The following is a 20,101-nucleotide window of genomic DNA, read 5'->3' as shown; positions in this document are numbered from 1 at the left end:
TAAAAAATAAAAAAGTTGCGGTTAAAAAATCAATATACTTTTTTGAAAAAAAAAAGGAGAAATCCAATTGGAAGCATAATAATGTTAGTTAGCGATGTTTTTAGTCATTGGCCTTATTCATTCTTCTTTATTTATGTATTATTAATAGATGCTAGAAGTTTAACTGGCTTAGAATGATTAGTTTTTAAAAAACTGGAGTAAAAATCGAATAACGAATTTTTGTAGTTTGGTAAAAAATGCCATTTTCTTCAGAATAGAAAAATTAGCATAAGAGATAGGAAAAAATGTTTAAATATGAAATTGTAGGTTATGTAATTCTCAAGAACTTAGTTTAAAAAAAATTTTTTACGGCAAAAATTGAGTGAATCGTAAATGAGTATTATCGAAAAACATTGATTTTTTCGATATAAAACTAACACTTTCGATAGCGAATAAATCGAAAACTATGAATTTTCTCAAAAAAATGTATAGAACATATTTTGCTTAGAATGAATATTTTTATTAACTTTTGCGGTCAAAATATAATAAAAAATCTCCACCCTCGAAATGGGGTGGCAACCACCCCCATAGTAAAAGCGCCTTTCGGCATCATATAGGTTTTGATCGTTGGACTATCCACTACTTATTCTCAGATTTTCAAGGAAATCGATCCATTCTGTAAAAATTGCTTCGGTTGAAAAGCTTCGGTTCCTGGACTATTGAAAATAACCATTTTCGCGTTTTTCAAATTTTAAATCGCATATAACTCGACAGCAGTCAATGTTAGAGAAAAATCACACGAGACTTTTTGCTCAGAATGACCCAAAGAATGTAAAAAAAGTTTGTCCGAATTGAAAAAATTGAATTTGCTTAAATCCGACCGCGGTACCTCCCGGCACCCTGTGTATTTGTTATAAAGACCTTTTTTGACTAAGTTTGTGCAAAAAAAAACGAATCGGAATAATTTACCTAGCGAGCATACAGCCTGGACTAATAATAAGAACAAAATGAATTACTTTCCAATATATTCAGGAGTAAATAAAAAAAATACAAATTTTGACATCGATTTCTTGTTTTAAAATGTTTTTAAAGTTTCCAAAACTTTTTGTATTCTATTTTTTGTATTTCATATTCTATTTTTGTAGAGGTCTCGTCTGGACTGTAACATAGATCTACAATAACAAACAAGTTGCAAAACCCAGTCACAATATAATTTAACATTATCGGCTACACTATTACACTTTAGATTTAGATATGACTCTAATAGTTTGTTTTTGTAAAATTATTAAATTTGGAAAACTGGTTTGAGATTAACATTTTAATGACAACATAATTGTAGAAGTATTTAAATATTTTCGTCTGGTAAAAAAATAATCTTACAAACCTAATAGTTTTTTTTGGACTTGAAAATATGTTTGGTAGTATTTAACTATGTAGGTACCTACATTGTAAATTATATGCATAGGTTTCTAAATAATTATAAGTTTAATAAATTATATAATTATTATTTTTTATAAAATTAAACGCGTCTTAGAAATTTGATTGGTATTTATATTGTGCGTAAAAACAGGTAAAGTCGCCCACTATATTGCTGGATGAAAGCTCAATGGGAGTACTACATCACTGGGCTATGATAGTGGAGGTGGTTTATGGACATTAATTACAGTAATTATGACACAGTTAAATTAAAGATTTACGATTTAGATGAAAATAGATACTCATAAAGTTAAAAAAACTGTACTTAACTGCTAGTGTTATTTATACATAATGTAACGTTATAAACATCGCATGTTTGTTATTTGTCTTATTATATTCCAAATTCTTTTGTTGTTAACTTTTTTTGTTTTACTATTTTTCTTATAAGAATAGTTGAGTATAATCAATCCTCAAGCTGAAGCTTTATATAGCTTTAAGCAGAATTTGCTTTATTTTTTATTGATATTAAAAATTTCAATAAATTTTTAATGTAGGTACAGTAAATATAATTACCTACTTAATGTGATGCTTTATTTGTCCCTTCCAAAACTTCTTTTTCAGTTGCACTAAAGATAGGACGTGATAGGACCTAAGAGACAGAGTTAGTCGAACGCAATCTATTGGCTCCACACATCGAGCCCCACGTTGGGCACCAAATCTATTTCTTAAAATTGTATTTATAGTAGATTTTGGTAAAACATGGCAAGATTTCTCGTTCTAGTTTTTGTCTTATTTTAAATGTTAACCCATTTTTTTGTGTATGTACTTCAATCAGATGGTCGACCATAGGGAATAAAACCTGCATGGTGGATGGATACTGTGAAAAATTCAATAGCTGCCTGAAATTACAATCTACACATTCAGCCCACATTAAAACCAATATCTGAAGCCAACATCCATCCAAATTGATGAAGCCTACCATCCAGTCAACTAAATGAAACGTAAGCTTTATTGTCCTAAGTATTATTTACATTTTTGTACAGCTTTAGGTAGGATTTGCTTTGTTTTTTATTAATATTAGAATTTCGTTTCATTTTTAATGAACAATAAAAATTATTAATTAATATCACGTTTTGTTTGCAATCAAAAAACTCATTTTGTAGTTTGCAATTAAGATAAGGCGTACTGACAACTGAGAGACATGGTTAGTCAAATGCAAAACAATTGTCTCCCAACTATAGTAGTTGTACTTTTATTGTAAAGCTAAGATATTCATAGACGTATACCTCGATCAACGGAATGACATATTAAAATATGTATTTCGTTGTGCGTAATAATAAACATAATAACAAGCTTCTCGCAATGCCTAATGTGAATTCTTTATAGACCGGGCAGTATCGTCGCCCCCGCTAGCGAAATTATTCCGATTCGATTTTATTGCACAAACTTACTCAAAAAGAGGTTCTTATAACATATCCACAGGGTGCCGGGCGGTGCCGTGGTCGAAAAATTATTTAAACAATTTTTTTTAAACAAATTCACAAAAATAATTTTTTCATTTCGATCAATATTTTTTTAGATAATTTGGGTCATTCTGAGCAAAATAGGCCCCTTGTCTTTTTTCTCTAAAATTGATTGTTGTCGAGTTATATGCAATTAAAAATTTGAAAAATGCGAAAATAGCTTTTTTCATGGCTTAGTAACTCGATTAAAAATTATTATTATACAATTCAAAATGTAACCAAATTAAGTTTTAAACCCCTTCCTGTCGCCCCCGCTAGCGAAATTAGTCCGATTCGATTTTTTTGCACAAGCTTACTCAAAAATAGGTCCTTATAACATATTCACAGGGTGCCGGGCGGTGCCGAGGTCGAAACATTGTTTAAACAATTTTTTTTAAACAAATTCACGAAAATAATTTTTTTACTTCGAACAATTTTTTTAGATTATTTCATTCATAGGAGATTCTGACCAATAGAAAGCTACAGAAATGCAAATTAAGGTGATAATTTTTGATAATATCCCGTCGTCAAGTATATTACGTCAGATGCCCTTCGTTGCTACGAAAAAATACTTCAGTGACATTAATGACAAATGTTTTAAAAATTATAAAAGTAATGACTTTTTAAAAGTTATAAAAGTGATGACTTTCAACCCTAAAATATTTTATATCAACTGTGTGTTTAACAGTACTAATTTGTACTTACATAAATAAATTACAATAAAATTTTGGTTTTGAACAGTTTTATTCATGAAATAATCGCAACAAATTGCACTCTATCTCTAAAATTAATATAGAATTTTAGAGCTCTTGTGCAATTACTACTGATAATTTGGGTCATTCTGAGCAAAAAAGGTATCTTGTGATTTTTCTCTAAAATTGATTGTTGTCGAGTTATACGCGATTTAAAATTTGAAAAATGCGAAAATGGCCATATTACTCGACAACAATCAATTTTAGAGAAAAATCACAAGAGACCTTTTTGCTCAGAATAACAAAAATTATCTAAAAAAAATAGTTCGCAATGAAAAAATTATTTTTGTGAACTTGTTTAAAAATAAATGTTTAAACAATTTTTGGACCACGGCACTGCCCGGCACCCTGTGGATATGTTATACGGACCTCTTTTTGAGTAAGTTTGTGCAAAAAAATCTAATCGAAATAGTTTCGCTAACGGGTGCTACGATACAGTTGGACTATAGCACTAATTTTTAATAATTAAAAATAGCAGCTTTGTAATAAAATAATGACAAAAATCTCTTCAGGGCCTTGAAGAAGAAGTTTGAGACTTGATTTGGTCACATTTTGAATTTCAAAATAATAATTTTTAATCGAGTTATTAAGCTAACAATAAAACACTGAAAACGTTTGTTTTCTATACTTCCACAAAATTTATTATAACTAAGTGACTACAGCTGTTTCGGCAGAGTGCCTTTCTCAAGTGATATAGTTTACAATGTGTTTGCCTTTTTAAGTCTTCAACTGAAGAGGTTGAGGAGTGAGGAGCTGTTTGTCTCGAGTTGGTCATTCAGAATTATATTTGTATTTTTCAGTTTATTAATTTCCGTAGATTCTAAAAAAGATAGCTTAAGGCCTTTATTTTGAATATGCAGAATTTGAAACTCTTCATTGAAAGAATGATTATGATCTAGAAGGTGAAAAGCGTATGTAGAAGTGTCTGTTTTTCTATTGTTGAATGCCCTTTTGTGTTCTGCTATCCGTTTGTCAAAAGTTCTGCCAGTTTGACCGATGTACGTTTTCGGACAGTCACCACAAGTTAGTTTGTACACACCACTCTGTAGTTGCTTTCTCTTTCGAATTTTATTGTTCTTAATATATTTGCTTAAGTTGTTGTTAGTTCTGAAAGCTGGTGTTATTCCTTTCTTTTTTATGTATCTGGCTATTTTTGTTGTTATCTTGCCAGTATATGTGAGAGAGCAGAAGGTACTGGGTTCTTTCTGTGGTGGTGGATACACTAATTTCAGAGCTTTCTTATGGAGTTTTTGGTTTAAAATTTTGTTAACTGTTTGTTCGTTATAGCCGTTGTTTACTGCTATTTGTTTAATGATGTTTAGTTCTATCTCGAAGTTATTTTTGTCATGGGAATTTCTGTCAGTCTATGTATCATGCTATGGTAGGCTGCTAATTTGTGTTGTGTAGGATGGGATGATGAATTGTGTATAGTTGTGTCAGTATGGGTAGGTTTATGATATACGGAGAACTCATGTTTGTTGTGTAGTCTGGAAATCGTTACATCTAGAAAGTTTATGGAGTTATTCTGTTCTGTTTCTATTGTAAACTCAATATTATTATGAAGTGAATTAATATATGATAGAAATTGGTCAAGTTGTCTGTTAGTTCCTGTAAAGCATACTAGTATATCATCCACGTATCTCCACCGATATAAGAACTGTTTAAATACGGGATTTTTAGAAATTGTTGTTTCAAGTTGGTTCATAAATATATCTGATAGCAATGGGCTTAGAGAATTACCCATAATAAGTCCTTCACTGTTGTTTGTGTAATATTTGATTATTGAATTCAAAATAGTCTTGATTTATTCAAATTTCAAGAAGGTGTAAAATTTCAGATGCAATGATCGGATTTGTACTATTATGGTCTAAAAGATTCTTAACTAAAACAAAAGTTTCTGTAGGAGGAACACTAGGAAAAAGATTTTTTACGTCAAATGAAATTAGTCTGGAGTTGTTGGGCAATTGAAAATGTTGTATTTTATTAACTAGTTCTAGTGTATTTTTTACGGTGAATTTAGGTAATTATTTCATTCATAGGAGATTCTGACCAATAGAAAGCTACAGACATGTAAATTAAGGTGATAATTTTTGATAATCTCCCGTCGTTAAGCATATTACGTCAGATGCCCTTCGTTGCTACGAAAAAATACATTCAGTGACATTAATGACAAATGTTTTAAAAATTATAAAAGTAATGACTTTCAACCGTCAAATACATATTTATAACAACTGTGTGTTTAATTTCACTAATTGGTACTTACATATATAAATTACAATAAAATTTTGGTTTTGAACAGTTTTATTCATGAAATAATCGCAACAAATTGCACTCGAACTCTAAAATTAATATAGAATTTTAGAGCTCTTGTGCAATTACTACTGAAAATTTAGTGTATTCTGTAATAATATCTGACAGTTTTTTTGAAAGTTTATATGACGGAGCTGTATAAAAAGAAACTACAGGTCTTATTGGGTGGTCAGGTTTGTGTAGTTTAATAAAAGAGTATAATTTAGGAGGTTGTGGGTTCATAATGTTAAGGTATTTCTGTTCTGTTGGATTTACGTTGGAGTTATTAAGCCTTTAAAATAGCCATTTTCGCATTTTTAAAATGTTTAATCGCATATAACTCGACAACAATCAATTTTAGAGAAAAATGACAGGAAACATTTTTTGCTCATAATGACCCAAATTATCTAAAAAAAAATGTTCGAAATGAAAAAATGATTTTTGTGAACTTGTTTAAAAAAATTGTTTAAACAATTTTTCGACCACGGCACCGCCCGGCACCCTGTGGATATGTTATAAGCATCTCTTTTTGAGTAAGCTTGTGCAAAAAAATCGAATCGGAATAATTTCGCTAGCGGGGGCGACGATACTGCCCGGTATATCAGCGAGTTTAACTTTTTATTTGTGACTCCTCTAATTTATTCAGTCAGTTATCCAATGTTCCTAAACGGCAACTTAATTTTTCTCACAAATTTTTTGCTCATGGGCTAGCGGCGTACCTCCAAAAAGAAGCACAAAAAATCAAATAACCGCCTAGTAAAAAACTACTAATCCAAACCAAGTGTAATATATTCTATGTATCGTTTAAAACAAAAAATCTAAATATATTTTTTATACGAATGGCAGATAATTTGTTAAACAAGTGTGTTTTTGTATTACAAAATTATTAAGGTAGAATAGTTGTTAAAAATGTAAAGACTGAAATAGTTTTTGTACACACTTATGACTACAGATAACCAGAGAGAAGTGTACTTTTGAAGTGTGTAAAATATATAATTCCTAGCTGAGCGCTTTCGGCTTATAAAGCCATCTTCAGAGCTATGGTCAAAAAGTTCAAAAGACCACTATGAAGAGAGATGGATCCATGTACGATATAAAAAGACTTCTATTTCTTATTCAGTTTTCTATCATTAAAAAACTGCATAAGAAATAGAAGTCTCCTTATATCGTACATGGATCTATCTCTCTTCATAGTGGTATTTTGAACTTTTTGACCATAGCTCTGAAGATGGCTTTATAAGCCGAAAGCGCTCAGCTAGGAATTACATATTTTACACACTTCAAAAGTACACTTCTCCATGTTTGTCTGTAGAATAGTTATTGCAGATAATTTTTAGATATAAACACTTATAACTGTTTGTGCCTACAGTGTTTACGAGTATATACTATCACTGCCTACATAAAATTCCTCTTAGCATTTTTTTTAAAGACACTTCCTTCTAATTATGAACTATTTAAGGGTCAAGTCAAAAGTTAGCAATTTCAAAGAATCATAAATTAAGTTCTACTAAAGCAATTGTAACGTATAACGTATCAGCTCTTGAGGGTGAAACAGCTGGAATAAAGGTGAACCTAGTTCCCATTAACAACAGATATGCGGATGACACGAATAGCGATATATAGACAATAATACGGTCTACCAATGAAGATAATCTGCTCCTAATCGAAACCAATGTCGAACGAGTAGACTAATATGCAATATCTTGCAACAATGATCAACTCCACAAATGATTATTTCCATGCGATTCCAGGAATTAGAATAGAAAAGGCTAGAGTGAATTTTAACAAAATGAGAAAAGTGCTCTGCACAAGAAATCTAAAGTTAGAGCTAAGAGTAAGGTTGGCTAGGTGCTACGTTTTCTAGATTCTGTTTTACGGAATGGAAACTTGGACCTTGAATGCGGCATCAATGAAAAAACTGAAATCAATCAATAAAACACTGAAAACGTTTGCTTTCTATACTTCCACAAAATTTATTATAACTAAGTGACTACAGCTGTTTCGGCAGAGTGCCTTTCTCAAGTGATATAGTTTACAATGTGTTTGCCTTTTTAAGTCTTCAACTGAAGAGGTTGAGGAGTGGGGAGCTGTTTTGTCTCGAGTTGGTCATTCAGAATTATATCTGTATTTTTCAGTTTATTAATTTCCATAAATTCTAAAAAAGATAGCTTAAGGCCTTTATTTTGAATATGCAGAATTTGAAACTCTTCATTGAAGGAATGATTATGATCTAGAAGGTGAAGTGCGTATGTAGAAGTGTCTGTTTTTCTATTGTTGAATGCCCTTTTGTGTTCTGCTATCCGTTTGTCAAAAGTTCTGCCAGTTTGACCGATGTACGTTTTCGGACAGTCACCACAAATTAGTTTGTACACACCACTCTGTAGTTGCTTTCTCTTTCGCCTTTTATTGTTCTTAATATATTTGCTTAAGTTGTTGTTAGTTCTGAAAGCTGGTGTTATTCCTTTCTTTTTTATGTATCTGGCTATTTTTGTTGTTATCTTGCCAGTATATATATACTGGCAGTTTTGTGGTTTGAAAGTAGTTAGGATTTTTAAATGTCAAAGTTCTAAAAACGGTAGAATAGAAATGAATTCCAGTGACGAAGAGTTACAGTTTTTTTATTTGTTTATCGTAGATAAAATATTGTATGAAACTTTGCGTGAAGTACTTTTTGCGAACTTACGCGATGTATAGCGTGAAATATTGCGTGCGTTCGCAAAAAGCATACTTCACGAACTGTTTCATCAATAACTATTAAAATTTAATTTAAACTGTATTATTGCATTTTTAACACGTTTGTAGAAAAAACTATTAAAATTTGTTAGAATATACAACAATAAAAGTGAGATGTTATTCTGTAGTTGTTATGATCAAGTTCAAGTAAAAGTTTTTGTAGATATTGTCCTGTAATTGAGAATGAATAAATTATAATTATTGTTGATATATAAGACGTTTGTAGAAAAAATATTGTATGATATACGTGTTAAAAAGTACATTTTTAAGGCACTCATGTGATTAACTTTCACATGCGTGCCTTAAAATTGTACTTTTAACACTTACATCATAAATAACTATTAAGGAATCATCGATTACTTCATCAAGTATTTCAGTGTCAACACATAATTATTTCTGGCTCAATTTCATAGTTCTTACATTTGTATTGATGAACCAGTACAAAGTTCACATTTAAAACATTGGAAACCTTGAGACAAACCAGTGCAAATTTCTTCATCATTGCCAGGGGTCTTGCCGCAGCATGAACAAATATATTTCTGAAAAAAGTTCCATGGCTGGATTACCTTCGAAATAATTCACACATAATGTATTATTTTGAAAAATTCAACCATATTCAATAAGATCAAACCATTTAATATTTCAAATCTTGAGTGTGACCATTCATTCACTTGCCTTTTCACCCGCTTAATATGTTGCATTAAAGAAGGCTTTGATAAAGATAAAGGTATGCTATCTATTGTTTTACATTGAATGTTCGATATAGATAAGCACATGTCTTGAGTTTGAGAAGATTTTCTTCCATTAAATTTACCAGTTATGTAAAGCAAACTTAAGAGTCTTGTTACAGCATTTAAAGCTTCCTTTAGTTTATCTCGGAATCATAAATTTTGAAAATGCTGACTTATGCAGAGTTAAAGCACAGTTAAAGCATGAAGGCATGAGTGATAAGCATGACTGATAAGCTCTTTCTGTATCCTAATTTTTCATATAACGTATGTATAGGATGATATCGATGACGGTCAGTGGCGTACTGAGCATGGTTCCGCGGGCTCCGCGGAACCACCGCCCGGGCCCCGCAGGGGGCCGCTCTAAAGCGCTTTTTGCTTCTTTTCTTTCTAATTTGATGGGGACATTTTGAACTGCACAAGTATACACTACGAAATGTAACTGCTTAATAAATTTTAATTTTTGTGTAGGTACCTACTTATCAATAAAAACGAAGAATAACTATTCATAAAAAAATTTTAAATTAAAATGTATTAAGAAACTTTGGGAATATTTTTGTAAGGTTCCTTGCTCGTCTTACCTGCTTGCCAAAGTCCTTGTTTAAAGACTAACCGCTTGTGCCTGCCTACACGTGCTAACTCAAACGCTTGTATTTTTTATATTAGCACGATCCATGAATAAGTTGTAGGTAAACTACAAAGTTGCAGAAATTCTGAAACTGAGATATTCAATGCAAGTTTTATACGGTCATAAAAATAATCCCAATATAATAGGCTAGATGCTCGATATTCGTGTTATATAATATGAGTTTTTATTGGGCGGGTGGGCCCGCTGATCTATCGGTACGCCACTGATAACGGTCACTTGTTTATCGTTTCTCCCATTCATCATCACAAATAGTTTTATAAAGTGGCTCATTAGGCATATTTTCCGGTGATTCTTACATAATTTCGCACGTGGTGGTTTGAATAGGTCGATAAATGTAGAGCTATGCCAATTCTTGGAATCTGGTCCGTATCGTAGATATCCTTAAAGAGATTTACAAGAATGTTTTCACAAAAATTTCCTTCATTAAATAGCTTGATTGTTTCTGTATACAGATGACCTGGTTCTGGGGGTTTGTTTTTCTCCAGCAGTTTGCTACTCCACCTAGAAAATAACGTTTACTCGTCCCCATTCCATGCTCATCATCATCATCAATGGCGCTACAACTCTTCGTGAGTCTTTGCCACGTTTACTATTGCCTTCCATGTTTGTCGGTCCTGTGCCACTAATTGCCATTGTCGCACTACCATTTTCTCTAGATCTTCTTTGACTGCATCTTTCCACCTTTTTCTAGGCCGCCCTACAGACCTTCTTCCATCTGGCCTTTCCCAAAACACATTGTTTATAATGCGATTGTCGTTACTGCGTATCACATGCCCTGACCATCTGAGTCTATTAGCCTTTATATATCTGACTAGATTTTCTTTTCCGAATAGAGACTAGCTCGTTATTGTATCTGCGCCTCCATTCGTTTGCCACGCTGTCTCTGCAAGGGCCATATATCATTCGAAGGATTTTACGTTCCCACGCCAGTAATTTATTTACTTCTCTTTTTGTTATGGTCCACCATCCCATGCTCCCACAAGATAAAAAGGAGCAAACTTAACGTGAAAAGGCGAAAGACTAAACGAGCTTTCAAAAATCGTTCATTCGGGGTTCTGTTACTTTTTAGTTGGTTAGTTAGTTTGATATCTTGTATAACCTCAGCTTTCACAACACTTGGTTATTCAAATGGCCTCTCAATTGTGGTGGCTTTTGTGTTATGTGATCGTTAAATAAATTAGCTGTATACATCTGCCTGGCATCAGGTCTATCGTGAGTGTACAATGTTAGTTCATATTGTTCTTCTTCTTCTTCTTCCTTCTTGTATGTAGGCTTTAAACCCTGTTTCTTCTTCAATATTAGCCTCCTAAATTGTTTAAATTATCGCACCATCTTTTTCTTGGTCTGCCAATACTTCTTCGTCCGTTTGGTGACTTATCTCATGCTATTCGTACAATCCTATCCTCTGCTATTCTACTAATATCTTCGTTCCACTCCTGTGTCCTTTTTGTCACCCATCTATTTATGTCTTCTACATTGCATGATCTTCTCATGTTTTCGCTTCTCTCCCTATCCAACAGACTTTTTCCTTATATACGTCGAAGTATTTTCATCTCTGTTGTTTCTAGTAGTCGTCTCGTTTTAGGCTACGGCTCCACGGGCTGGAAATTGACGCTAGCAGTAGCCGCAAAATGAACTTAAGGTTCCGCGGAACGGAATGGGAATAGCCGAACTGAACCGACTACGCACAAGTCCTGTAGTCGGTACAGTTCGGCTATTCCTATTCCGTTCTGCGGAACCTTAAGTTCGTTTTGCGGCTACTGCCAGCGTCAATTTCCAGCCCGTGGAGCCGTAGCCTTAGATGTGTCAGGTCTTGTCTCCGCCGTGTATGTCAATATAGGTCTAATTGCTGCTTTGTAGATTCTTGCTTTTGTGTTTTGTCTTAAGTGTTTGTTCTTCCAGATTGTGTCATTAAGAGATCCCGCCGCTTTACTTGCTTTTAAGCTTTAGTTCATATTGGTATACATAATGTCCATTAGTTAATATTGGACATTCTGTATACACAAAACAAGTCACTGGTATGCATAATGTCCAATAGTTCATACTGGACATTATGTATACCAGTGACTTGTTTTTGTTAAAGATCCTAGTAATTTTTAATTTTCTTGTGGATGTTGAATCTGTCACTGAGTTTTATGGGTTTCCATTTCAAATAAGTATAATTGCTTACATGATCAAGTGGGAAAAATTAGAGGGCTAAATTGATAAAATAGTCTAAGATGAAGACGATAACTTCGAAATACCTACATATGAGTGATAAAGAGTAATTGATAATTCCGAAAATTGTGAGTAGTAGTTGCACAAGAGCTCTAAAATTATCGAATTTTTCGCCAGTGACACTTTGACAGTTTTAATTTCACGACCCGAAGGGGAGTGAAATTATGTCAAAGTGTTACGAGGGCAAAAATTCGATAAGAATTTTAGAGCTCTTGTGCAATTTGTTGCGATTATTTCATAAAGAAAACTGTTCAAAACCAAAATTTTATTGTTATGTAAGATTATTTTTTAATACTTACATATAAAATTCAAGTCTGTATAAAAACAGTCAGTGACATTGTTCCCAATTTAAATGTGACACACATTTTTCAACTTGTCAAAGTGAAAAGCACAGTTTAGCAAATATTTAGATGAAGATATTAATAAAATATTAGTTAATTTATTTATAAATACATAATACAGTTTTATTCATGAAATAATCTTACCGAAGTAAATCAAGCGCTTTACATGTGCCTATCTCCTCGTGACAATTTGACATTAGATGCAGAACTAAAAGTAGGTATATTATGGATATTTTCTTAAATGTGGCAGTTGTTAAAACTAGGAAACTGTTTCCAATTAAACAAAAACAATCTACTTAAAAAATTTCTACAGTAGATTATTCCCAGTATAATTTTAATCTGATTGGACAGAATTAAACACACGTGATCAAAAATCTTACTATACGATTGGAAGTTAAAATCATTAAAAAATAATCGCTGTAATTTTTATTTCTGTAGCTTTCTATTGGCTAGAATTTCGTATGCATGAAATAATCAATATTATTTGACAAAGTCACCTAATAATGAGAGATCCTGAAAATCTCTTAAGGGTGAAACAGCTTGACTAAAGAAAAATGGAGTTCCCATTAAAGACTCTAGATATGCATCTAAAGATGACACTGTCATATTAACCGAAAATATTGAAGATCTTCAAAGACTTGTGTCCAGAATAGCGGAGTATGGAAAAGAATGCGGTTATAGTCGGTTCGCTAAACTCAGATACAGCTGGCTAGTGATTTTAGTAAGTAATTTTGCCAATTTGGTAAAATTGGCAATAAAATAATTACTAAATAGTTAATAGTTACTAAATAGTTAGTAATTTTGCCAATTTTGGCAAAATTGGTCAAAAACAAAAAAATTATCTACTAAAATCAAAAGCCAGTTGTGTCTGAGTTTAGCGAATAGACTATATTTACGATTTTTATCTAATTTATTATTTAACTTTTGGATTGGGTACATATTTTTTCTCTTTTTCCATTTTAAATAAAAAAACCAAAGTGTTATTTTTATACGAATTGTTATTCTTCTGTAGATTTTTACGTCATATAGAAGAATAAAATTTGTGAAATATTTTGCATAATATTTCGCCACAAATATTTTTTCAAACGTTAAGCGCGAATTAAAAATTTCTAATGAAGAAATCATTACTGTTAATCATACATATTTGTCGGTATGATCCTGATTAAGATGAAGATTTCGGTTTTACCGTCATAATCGTTCCTTTTTTGTCTTTCAATTATTGCGCACATATTTCATAAAAAAATATTTGGACACATTCGGGGAAAACCGAGTAACTGTGTAACCAAAAGCTGACCTTGTTTGTCAATATGTCATTACTTAATTTCATTTCGTAACAAAAAGTATATAAAAGTACCGCTCCAGCTAGCAGTACTTCATTATATGTCGAGAAAAAAAACAATACAGTACTATACAGTTATATAAACAGAAGTTTATAAGTAAAAGGCAGATATCGAACTGTTATTAAATCTTGTCCAAGTACTTTTGCTCTCAAAGCTTCTTCAGGGGCATTTCGTCAAAAAGGAGGCTACCCAGCACATCCAGGAAGGTCGTAAGCATTCACATAAAAATTATTCAAATAACAGACACTAGACAAAGGACAAACAGTTTAAAATAATTATTCGAGGACTACATTATGAGCGACGTAAGGAGATAGAATGGTTCTTGTTCCTTAGGGTACAGGAACAGGATCCTCAAAAAACAAGTACCATTCTATCTCATGACATCGCCCATAATGTAGCCCCCGAATGATTATTTTAAACTGTTTGTCCTTTGTCTGGTGTCTGCTTTTTGTATAATTTTTATATGGGTGTTTACGACATTGGTGGATGTGCTGAATAGCCTCCTTTTTTTGACAAAATGCCCCTGAAGATGCCCTAAGAGAGAAAGTACTTGGACAAGATTTTATAAATAGCTGTGCTAGAACTTTTATTTGTAAAATTCTTATATAGGAGAGCATTCAACCTAATCTTAATATAAATAGAATTTACCTGAATGTGACCGATTGCCAGGAAAACATCTTCGGCTTTTGTGGTTCTTTTTTGAAACTTTCCGTTGCAGCAGTATCCATTTTGGAAGATGATAACAACAAATATTTTACAAGAAAAACAACACTATAAACCGCTCACTAAACACTCGACAAGGACATGTTATGCTGCGAACTACAAATACCAAACTATCTTCAAAAATCTTAAAGAATTCGTTAGATGAGACGCACACACTACCTTATTAATTTTGTACAGTTTATATTTTTTTAGATACTGCAAGAAGCGTTTAAAGAATTTTTCAATGAATAATCCGTGACAACTAAACTCACTATTATTCGTTGTAATAGAAAGTGAAACGTGCAAGAAGACCCCTTTCTAAATCTCCATTGGTTATTGGCCAGTCTCGATACATGCGGTGTATTGAAAAAAGAAAGTTCTCACCGGTCTAGCTAATGCTTCGCGAGAGAGGGAACTACTTTTGGTTTCATTACAGCATATAGTACAGTCTCTTGAGGTGTTTAGTATTTGGTACTAATTACTAATTGGTTTCTAATTATTCGTATTAATATGTCTGGTGCAATAGAGGAATTTTTTAAATTACTGCAATTTATAAATAATTATAAACTTTATGACCTAGTGATTAATTTGCTGTTGAAATACATTTTTGATGAAAATGTAAACAACGTTATTAAAAATATTATGAATAGTCAACCTGAAAAGTCTCTGATGCAGAATTCACCATTATAATAAAAATTAAAATGGTAAATAGTTATTTAAATCTGAAACTTTTCTTGTTGGAAGTTCTTTCTGGTACATCCTTAATCTGCGACTTTTACGACAACAGGTGACGAATATAGAAAAAGTTTCAGATTTAAATAACTATTTACCATTTAAATTTTTATTATAATGGTGACCGTCCTCCACGGTTACTACTACTCAACTCACTTGCTATCTGCTTTATTGTCAGTACTGCAACATTTTGAAAAAATTATTTTTTTTTTGCAAAAGCTGGATTGCAAAATTTATTTTGCAAAATGTATTGAGTCGATCTTAATGAGATTTACAGTATTGTTTTATTATATCATAAAGGTTTTCTGGTTAAAACATGAAGGTCGCAAGTATAGCATAAATGGTTGAAAAACGTAAAATGCGAATACTTATTTTTTATGTTTTTTTCGCAATTATTGCTGTTTGGCAACAAGGATGACACTTTTTAAAATTTTTAACCAATTCTATATTGTAGGAAATTTAATTACCCAACTGTTATGTCAGTGTAACTTTTTTCAGAAGTGAATACTTTGAAAGTTAAAATCAAAAAACGAAGAAAAAAATCGAAGTTTTTCTTCATTGTTTGACATTTTGATTATTTAAACAATGTTCCGGACCTTTTTGAGTGGAAGGATAACTCAATTATTATTTCCAAAGAATTTTCAAAATATCTATTAGACAAGTAAATTAAAAATTATCCATCATTATTTAATCAAATAAAATAAGAAAATGGATTAACAGTTTTATATGCTGATCTAAATATTTTCGGAAGGTGGGATAAGTTACAAAATATGTTTAATTTTATATACTGCAATTCATTAGGTATAGCAAACTGTTCCCGAATTTAATAAATTATTGTGATCAAATGTGGGCAAATTCTGCCTCAAATGAACGGGATTTCTCTTGTCTCAAAAGAGTCAAAACGTATTGTCGAAACACCATGAAACAAGAGAGAATGTCGAACTTGTCTCAAATGTCAATAGAAAAAAACTTTTAAAACCTCTCCAAAACAATAATAAATTTTACAATGACGTTAATTAACATAGACTGGAGTTAATTTATAAACAGGTTAACAAAAAAAACAAAAAAAAATAAAAAAAAAATAAAAAAAAAAACAAAAACCAAAAATCAACTATGAAATCGAAGCCTTTTAATTAGATGGCATACCTATCTGAGGAGAAAAACCTTGCCGACCCTGTCCCTAAAGCCACGAGCCGCCACTGGAGGTGTGCACGCTGCTCTGCTGAGGAAGCCTATAAGGCAGAAACAGCTGTCCAGGGATTTTGCATCCTTCTGAATCGAAAACGAGCAAAAACCATATTTTACTTTTATTATGAATAGTATTTGTAAAACAACTAAAAAGTTTCCAAATACAGTTTCTAAATTTTGATTGTCATGCTTGAGGCGTTGGTATTTTTTTGGTATATCTGACTACCCAACCAATAGTTTTAGGTCATTCAAACCTATCCTGACTTTCCTGAAAATAAATTTATCCTTATATCGCCACTTTGCTTAGCATAAGACAGATCTATTGAGCAATACAGTAGTTGCTTTTCCCTTTGGCTTCATTGAAAGTTTTCTATCACAAAACATACAACTGTTTCCTTTACTCATCACTCCATCTATTACTCAGTAATACCGACCTTAGAAGCTGATAACTTTTACCTTTCACATTGATTTCACCGTCCAAAGTTATTATTTTACTTGTAGTAACTACATCTAAAAGAACATTTCAAATACTATGTTGCTTTCCTACTGAGTTTAAATTATTTTTCTTCAAGAGCTCGGCATCTGCCTTATAATGAAAATTGCAGCTGTTGTTGATGTGTTTTGCATAAAACCAAACTGATTTTCGGATATTTATAATAAGACAGGCAAAACGGACTACTCAAAACAGGGGGCAACTCCCAAAGTCAATCCTCCGCCTACAATCAAAAAATCGTCTAAACCAAAAACGTCTAGCAACCAATCTGTATCTCAACTAACTTCAAACAAGCAAACTTCTTCTCGCAATCATCTTCTTCTCAAACTAATCAAACTCAATCACAATCGTCAACTCAACTCTCTCAACCAAACAACGTCAGTAACACTAATCCTCAAGATACATCTTCCGACTTTGTCTTCCAAAGAAGACCACGCAAATATTATGCCAACACCGCAGCAATTTCACGTCCACGCAACCCAAATATCGTCAACACGCTCAACAACCCGAAAATATTCGAATGCCTCATTAAAGATCTCCCGAAGGACCTCTACGTGCAACGGACCTGTGTGTTCGGCAACTAAATGCCACTACTCTTCTCGCTAACAAAATACAATCTCTCAAAGTAATTTCACATGGTATCGCTCACATGCGATTATTTCATTCTTTAAATGCAGAAGATATAGAGACCACAATCCGAAAAACCACAGGCCAAACAATGGTTACGGTCATAAACCGTAACAAAAATCATTCCAATCAATCCGATAATACACCAACATATCTATTCTGCAAACCGGTATCGATGTGGACTACTCTGAGGACGAGGTCACCAACTTGTTAGCTGAACATAACTTCCCAATTGTCAAACTGTGGCGAGTAAAATCCTACAGGCTTGGCCGGGACTCTAAAGTAATCAAGGTGCTGACCAAGTCACTCGAGAAGCACACAGAAGCCCTGAGCCGAGGCATTACTTTTGATGGCATCATCTATAATGTCGAACTTCCTTTCAGCTCCGATCCAGTGCGTCCAACCCCAAAATATTGCAGCAAATGATGCATGAACGGTCACAATATCGACGAATGCCGTGAAAAAGCATTCGTCTGCCCTTACTGCGGCGAAAACCATAAATCTAGTGCCTGCACAACCCAAGAGCAGCCCAAATGCCCCAACTGCAGCGGTGACCACCCTGCATACTCTAACAAGTATCCGCAAAGACACACGATCCCTACTTCGTCCCATGAGATACAGCCACTTACGATTGAAAGATCACATTCCCACCATTCGATATGACCACGGAGACGCAAAACATTTTGACCTTCCAAACTGCCTTACTGTTTAACTTGTTGCCGGAACTCAGAGAACATATCGCAGCAATCACCGCCAATCTGGTCAGCCAGGTCTATGATCACTCGACCGTGATGCATGGACATGGCAACCAGGTCAAATTGGACTTCCACCCAAACAACTAAAACCCTCCTTATGGATTTCACCCTTGGTGCAGTCAACTGTCAGGGCCTCTCTAAAAAGAGACCCCTTATCAAGAATATCCTGTTGAAACATAATATCCAGATTCTCGCACTCACAGACACCCTGTGTAAGCAGGATCCTACTTTCGCAGGATATTCTACAATCCACCGAAACCGCTGTCACGTTTCACGCGGGAATGGTATTCTCGTAAAACACGGAATACCGCACAACATACACACATTTACACAAAATATTCGTCCACCCCAAGTGGACTTCCTGGCAATTGACGTGCACATTCCCAACAACGAAACCCTCACGATAATCTCTTACTACAAAACTCCGGGTCTGCCACTCAGTAGGGACTTGCTTGAGTATTTTTCAACTCTCGGCAAGGCTGTGCTGATGGAAGACCTCAATTATAGAGACACATACAGTTTGGTGATCACGCACAAAACCCCGAAGGCATCCGCCTCACGGATCTACTTCTAGACCTTCCAATATCAAGAATCACCAATACTGAATACACGTTTTTGAACGCAACTGGGGCATCGATCAACGACCACATCCTTGTTACTAGTAACATACTGAACAGGTTCGAGGACCGATGCCACATAGGCGACTCAATAACGTCAGACATCTACCTCTTCTTCTCAACACCGACATACTCGCTCCACAACAACCCAACCCTCCAAAAACTATAAGAGATTATCGTAACGCGAACTGGAACGAATTCCAAAACTTTATCACACAAAATCTACCAATGTTAGGCGAAATTGATACTAACGATAGTATCGACAGAAATGCAACACAAATTGAGAGTCTCATCACCGAGGCTATCACGCACGCAATTCCACTAAAGCAACTAACTTATTCATCTCCGGCATTTCCCCAATACATCGTTGCCAAAATCCATCAAAAAGGCGTCTTCTACGCCAATACAAGGCCAACAGAAACCCACTAATCAAAACAGAATACAACCGAATCTGTGCCAGGATAAAGAGGGAAATATCTGACCTAACGGCTCGCCGGTGTGAAGATACAACTTCAAAACTGGACTACAGAGACGGAAGTAAATTCTGGAACAAATTCAAAGTCCTAACGAAACAAAAATTATCTAAACCATCTCATCTGTTGGTCAACAATCAAATCATCAGCTCCCCAGACGGGAAAGCAGAAGCATTCAAAAATTCGCTTCAAAACAACTTTCAAACCCCTAACAACCCGAACTTTGATCGTATATTTAAACTCAATACAGAATTCATAGTCAGAAATACTCTCAGCTTTCACGTTCCGGTCCATTATCCAATCATGGACCCCCTCACAGACAGGGAAACGGAAAGCTTTTGCCACCAAGGCAAAAACAGCGCTCCCGGACCTGATGGCATCAACCGAAGATGCTTAAAGAAACTTCCTGAGAGTATTATCCCCCTTCTCACAAAAATTTTCAATGCATGTCTCAAAAACAGCTACTTTCCTATTCCTTGGAATAGGACCTCCGCGCTGCGCCCAAAAACCACCTCCTGACCGCCGACGAGAGACGCAGGCTTGCCTGTCGTTGTACAATGGTTTCTAG

General features: G+C 33.8%; 1 protein-coding gene across 1 annotated transcript in view; it reads right to left on the bottom strand.

Moving 5' to 3' along the window:
* The window catches only part of LOC114330003 (ABC transporter G family member 20), a 632,705-nt gene extending 617,813 nt beyond the window's left edge, over positions 1-14,892 (bottom strand). The window contains exon 1 of the mRNA XM_050645856.1: positions 14,595-14,892. Coding sequence (XP_050501813.1) covers positions 14,595-14,674 — 80 coding nt within the window. The 5' untranslated portion in view covers positions 14,675-14,892. The remainder of the gene's footprint in view (positions 1-14,594) is intronic.
* Positions 14,893-20,101: the final 5,209 nt, after the last annotated feature.

The sequence above is a fragment of the Diabrotica virgifera genome, chromosome 3, assembly GCF_917563875.1.
Source record: "Diabrotica virgifera virgifera chromosome 3, PGI_DIABVI_V3a".
NCBI lineage: Eukaryota > Metazoa > Arthropoda > Insecta > Coleoptera > Chrysomelidae > Diabrotica > Diabrotica virgifera.
Note: the sequence above shows the minus strand (reverse complement) of the source record. Positions and strands in the feature narration are given on the sequence as shown.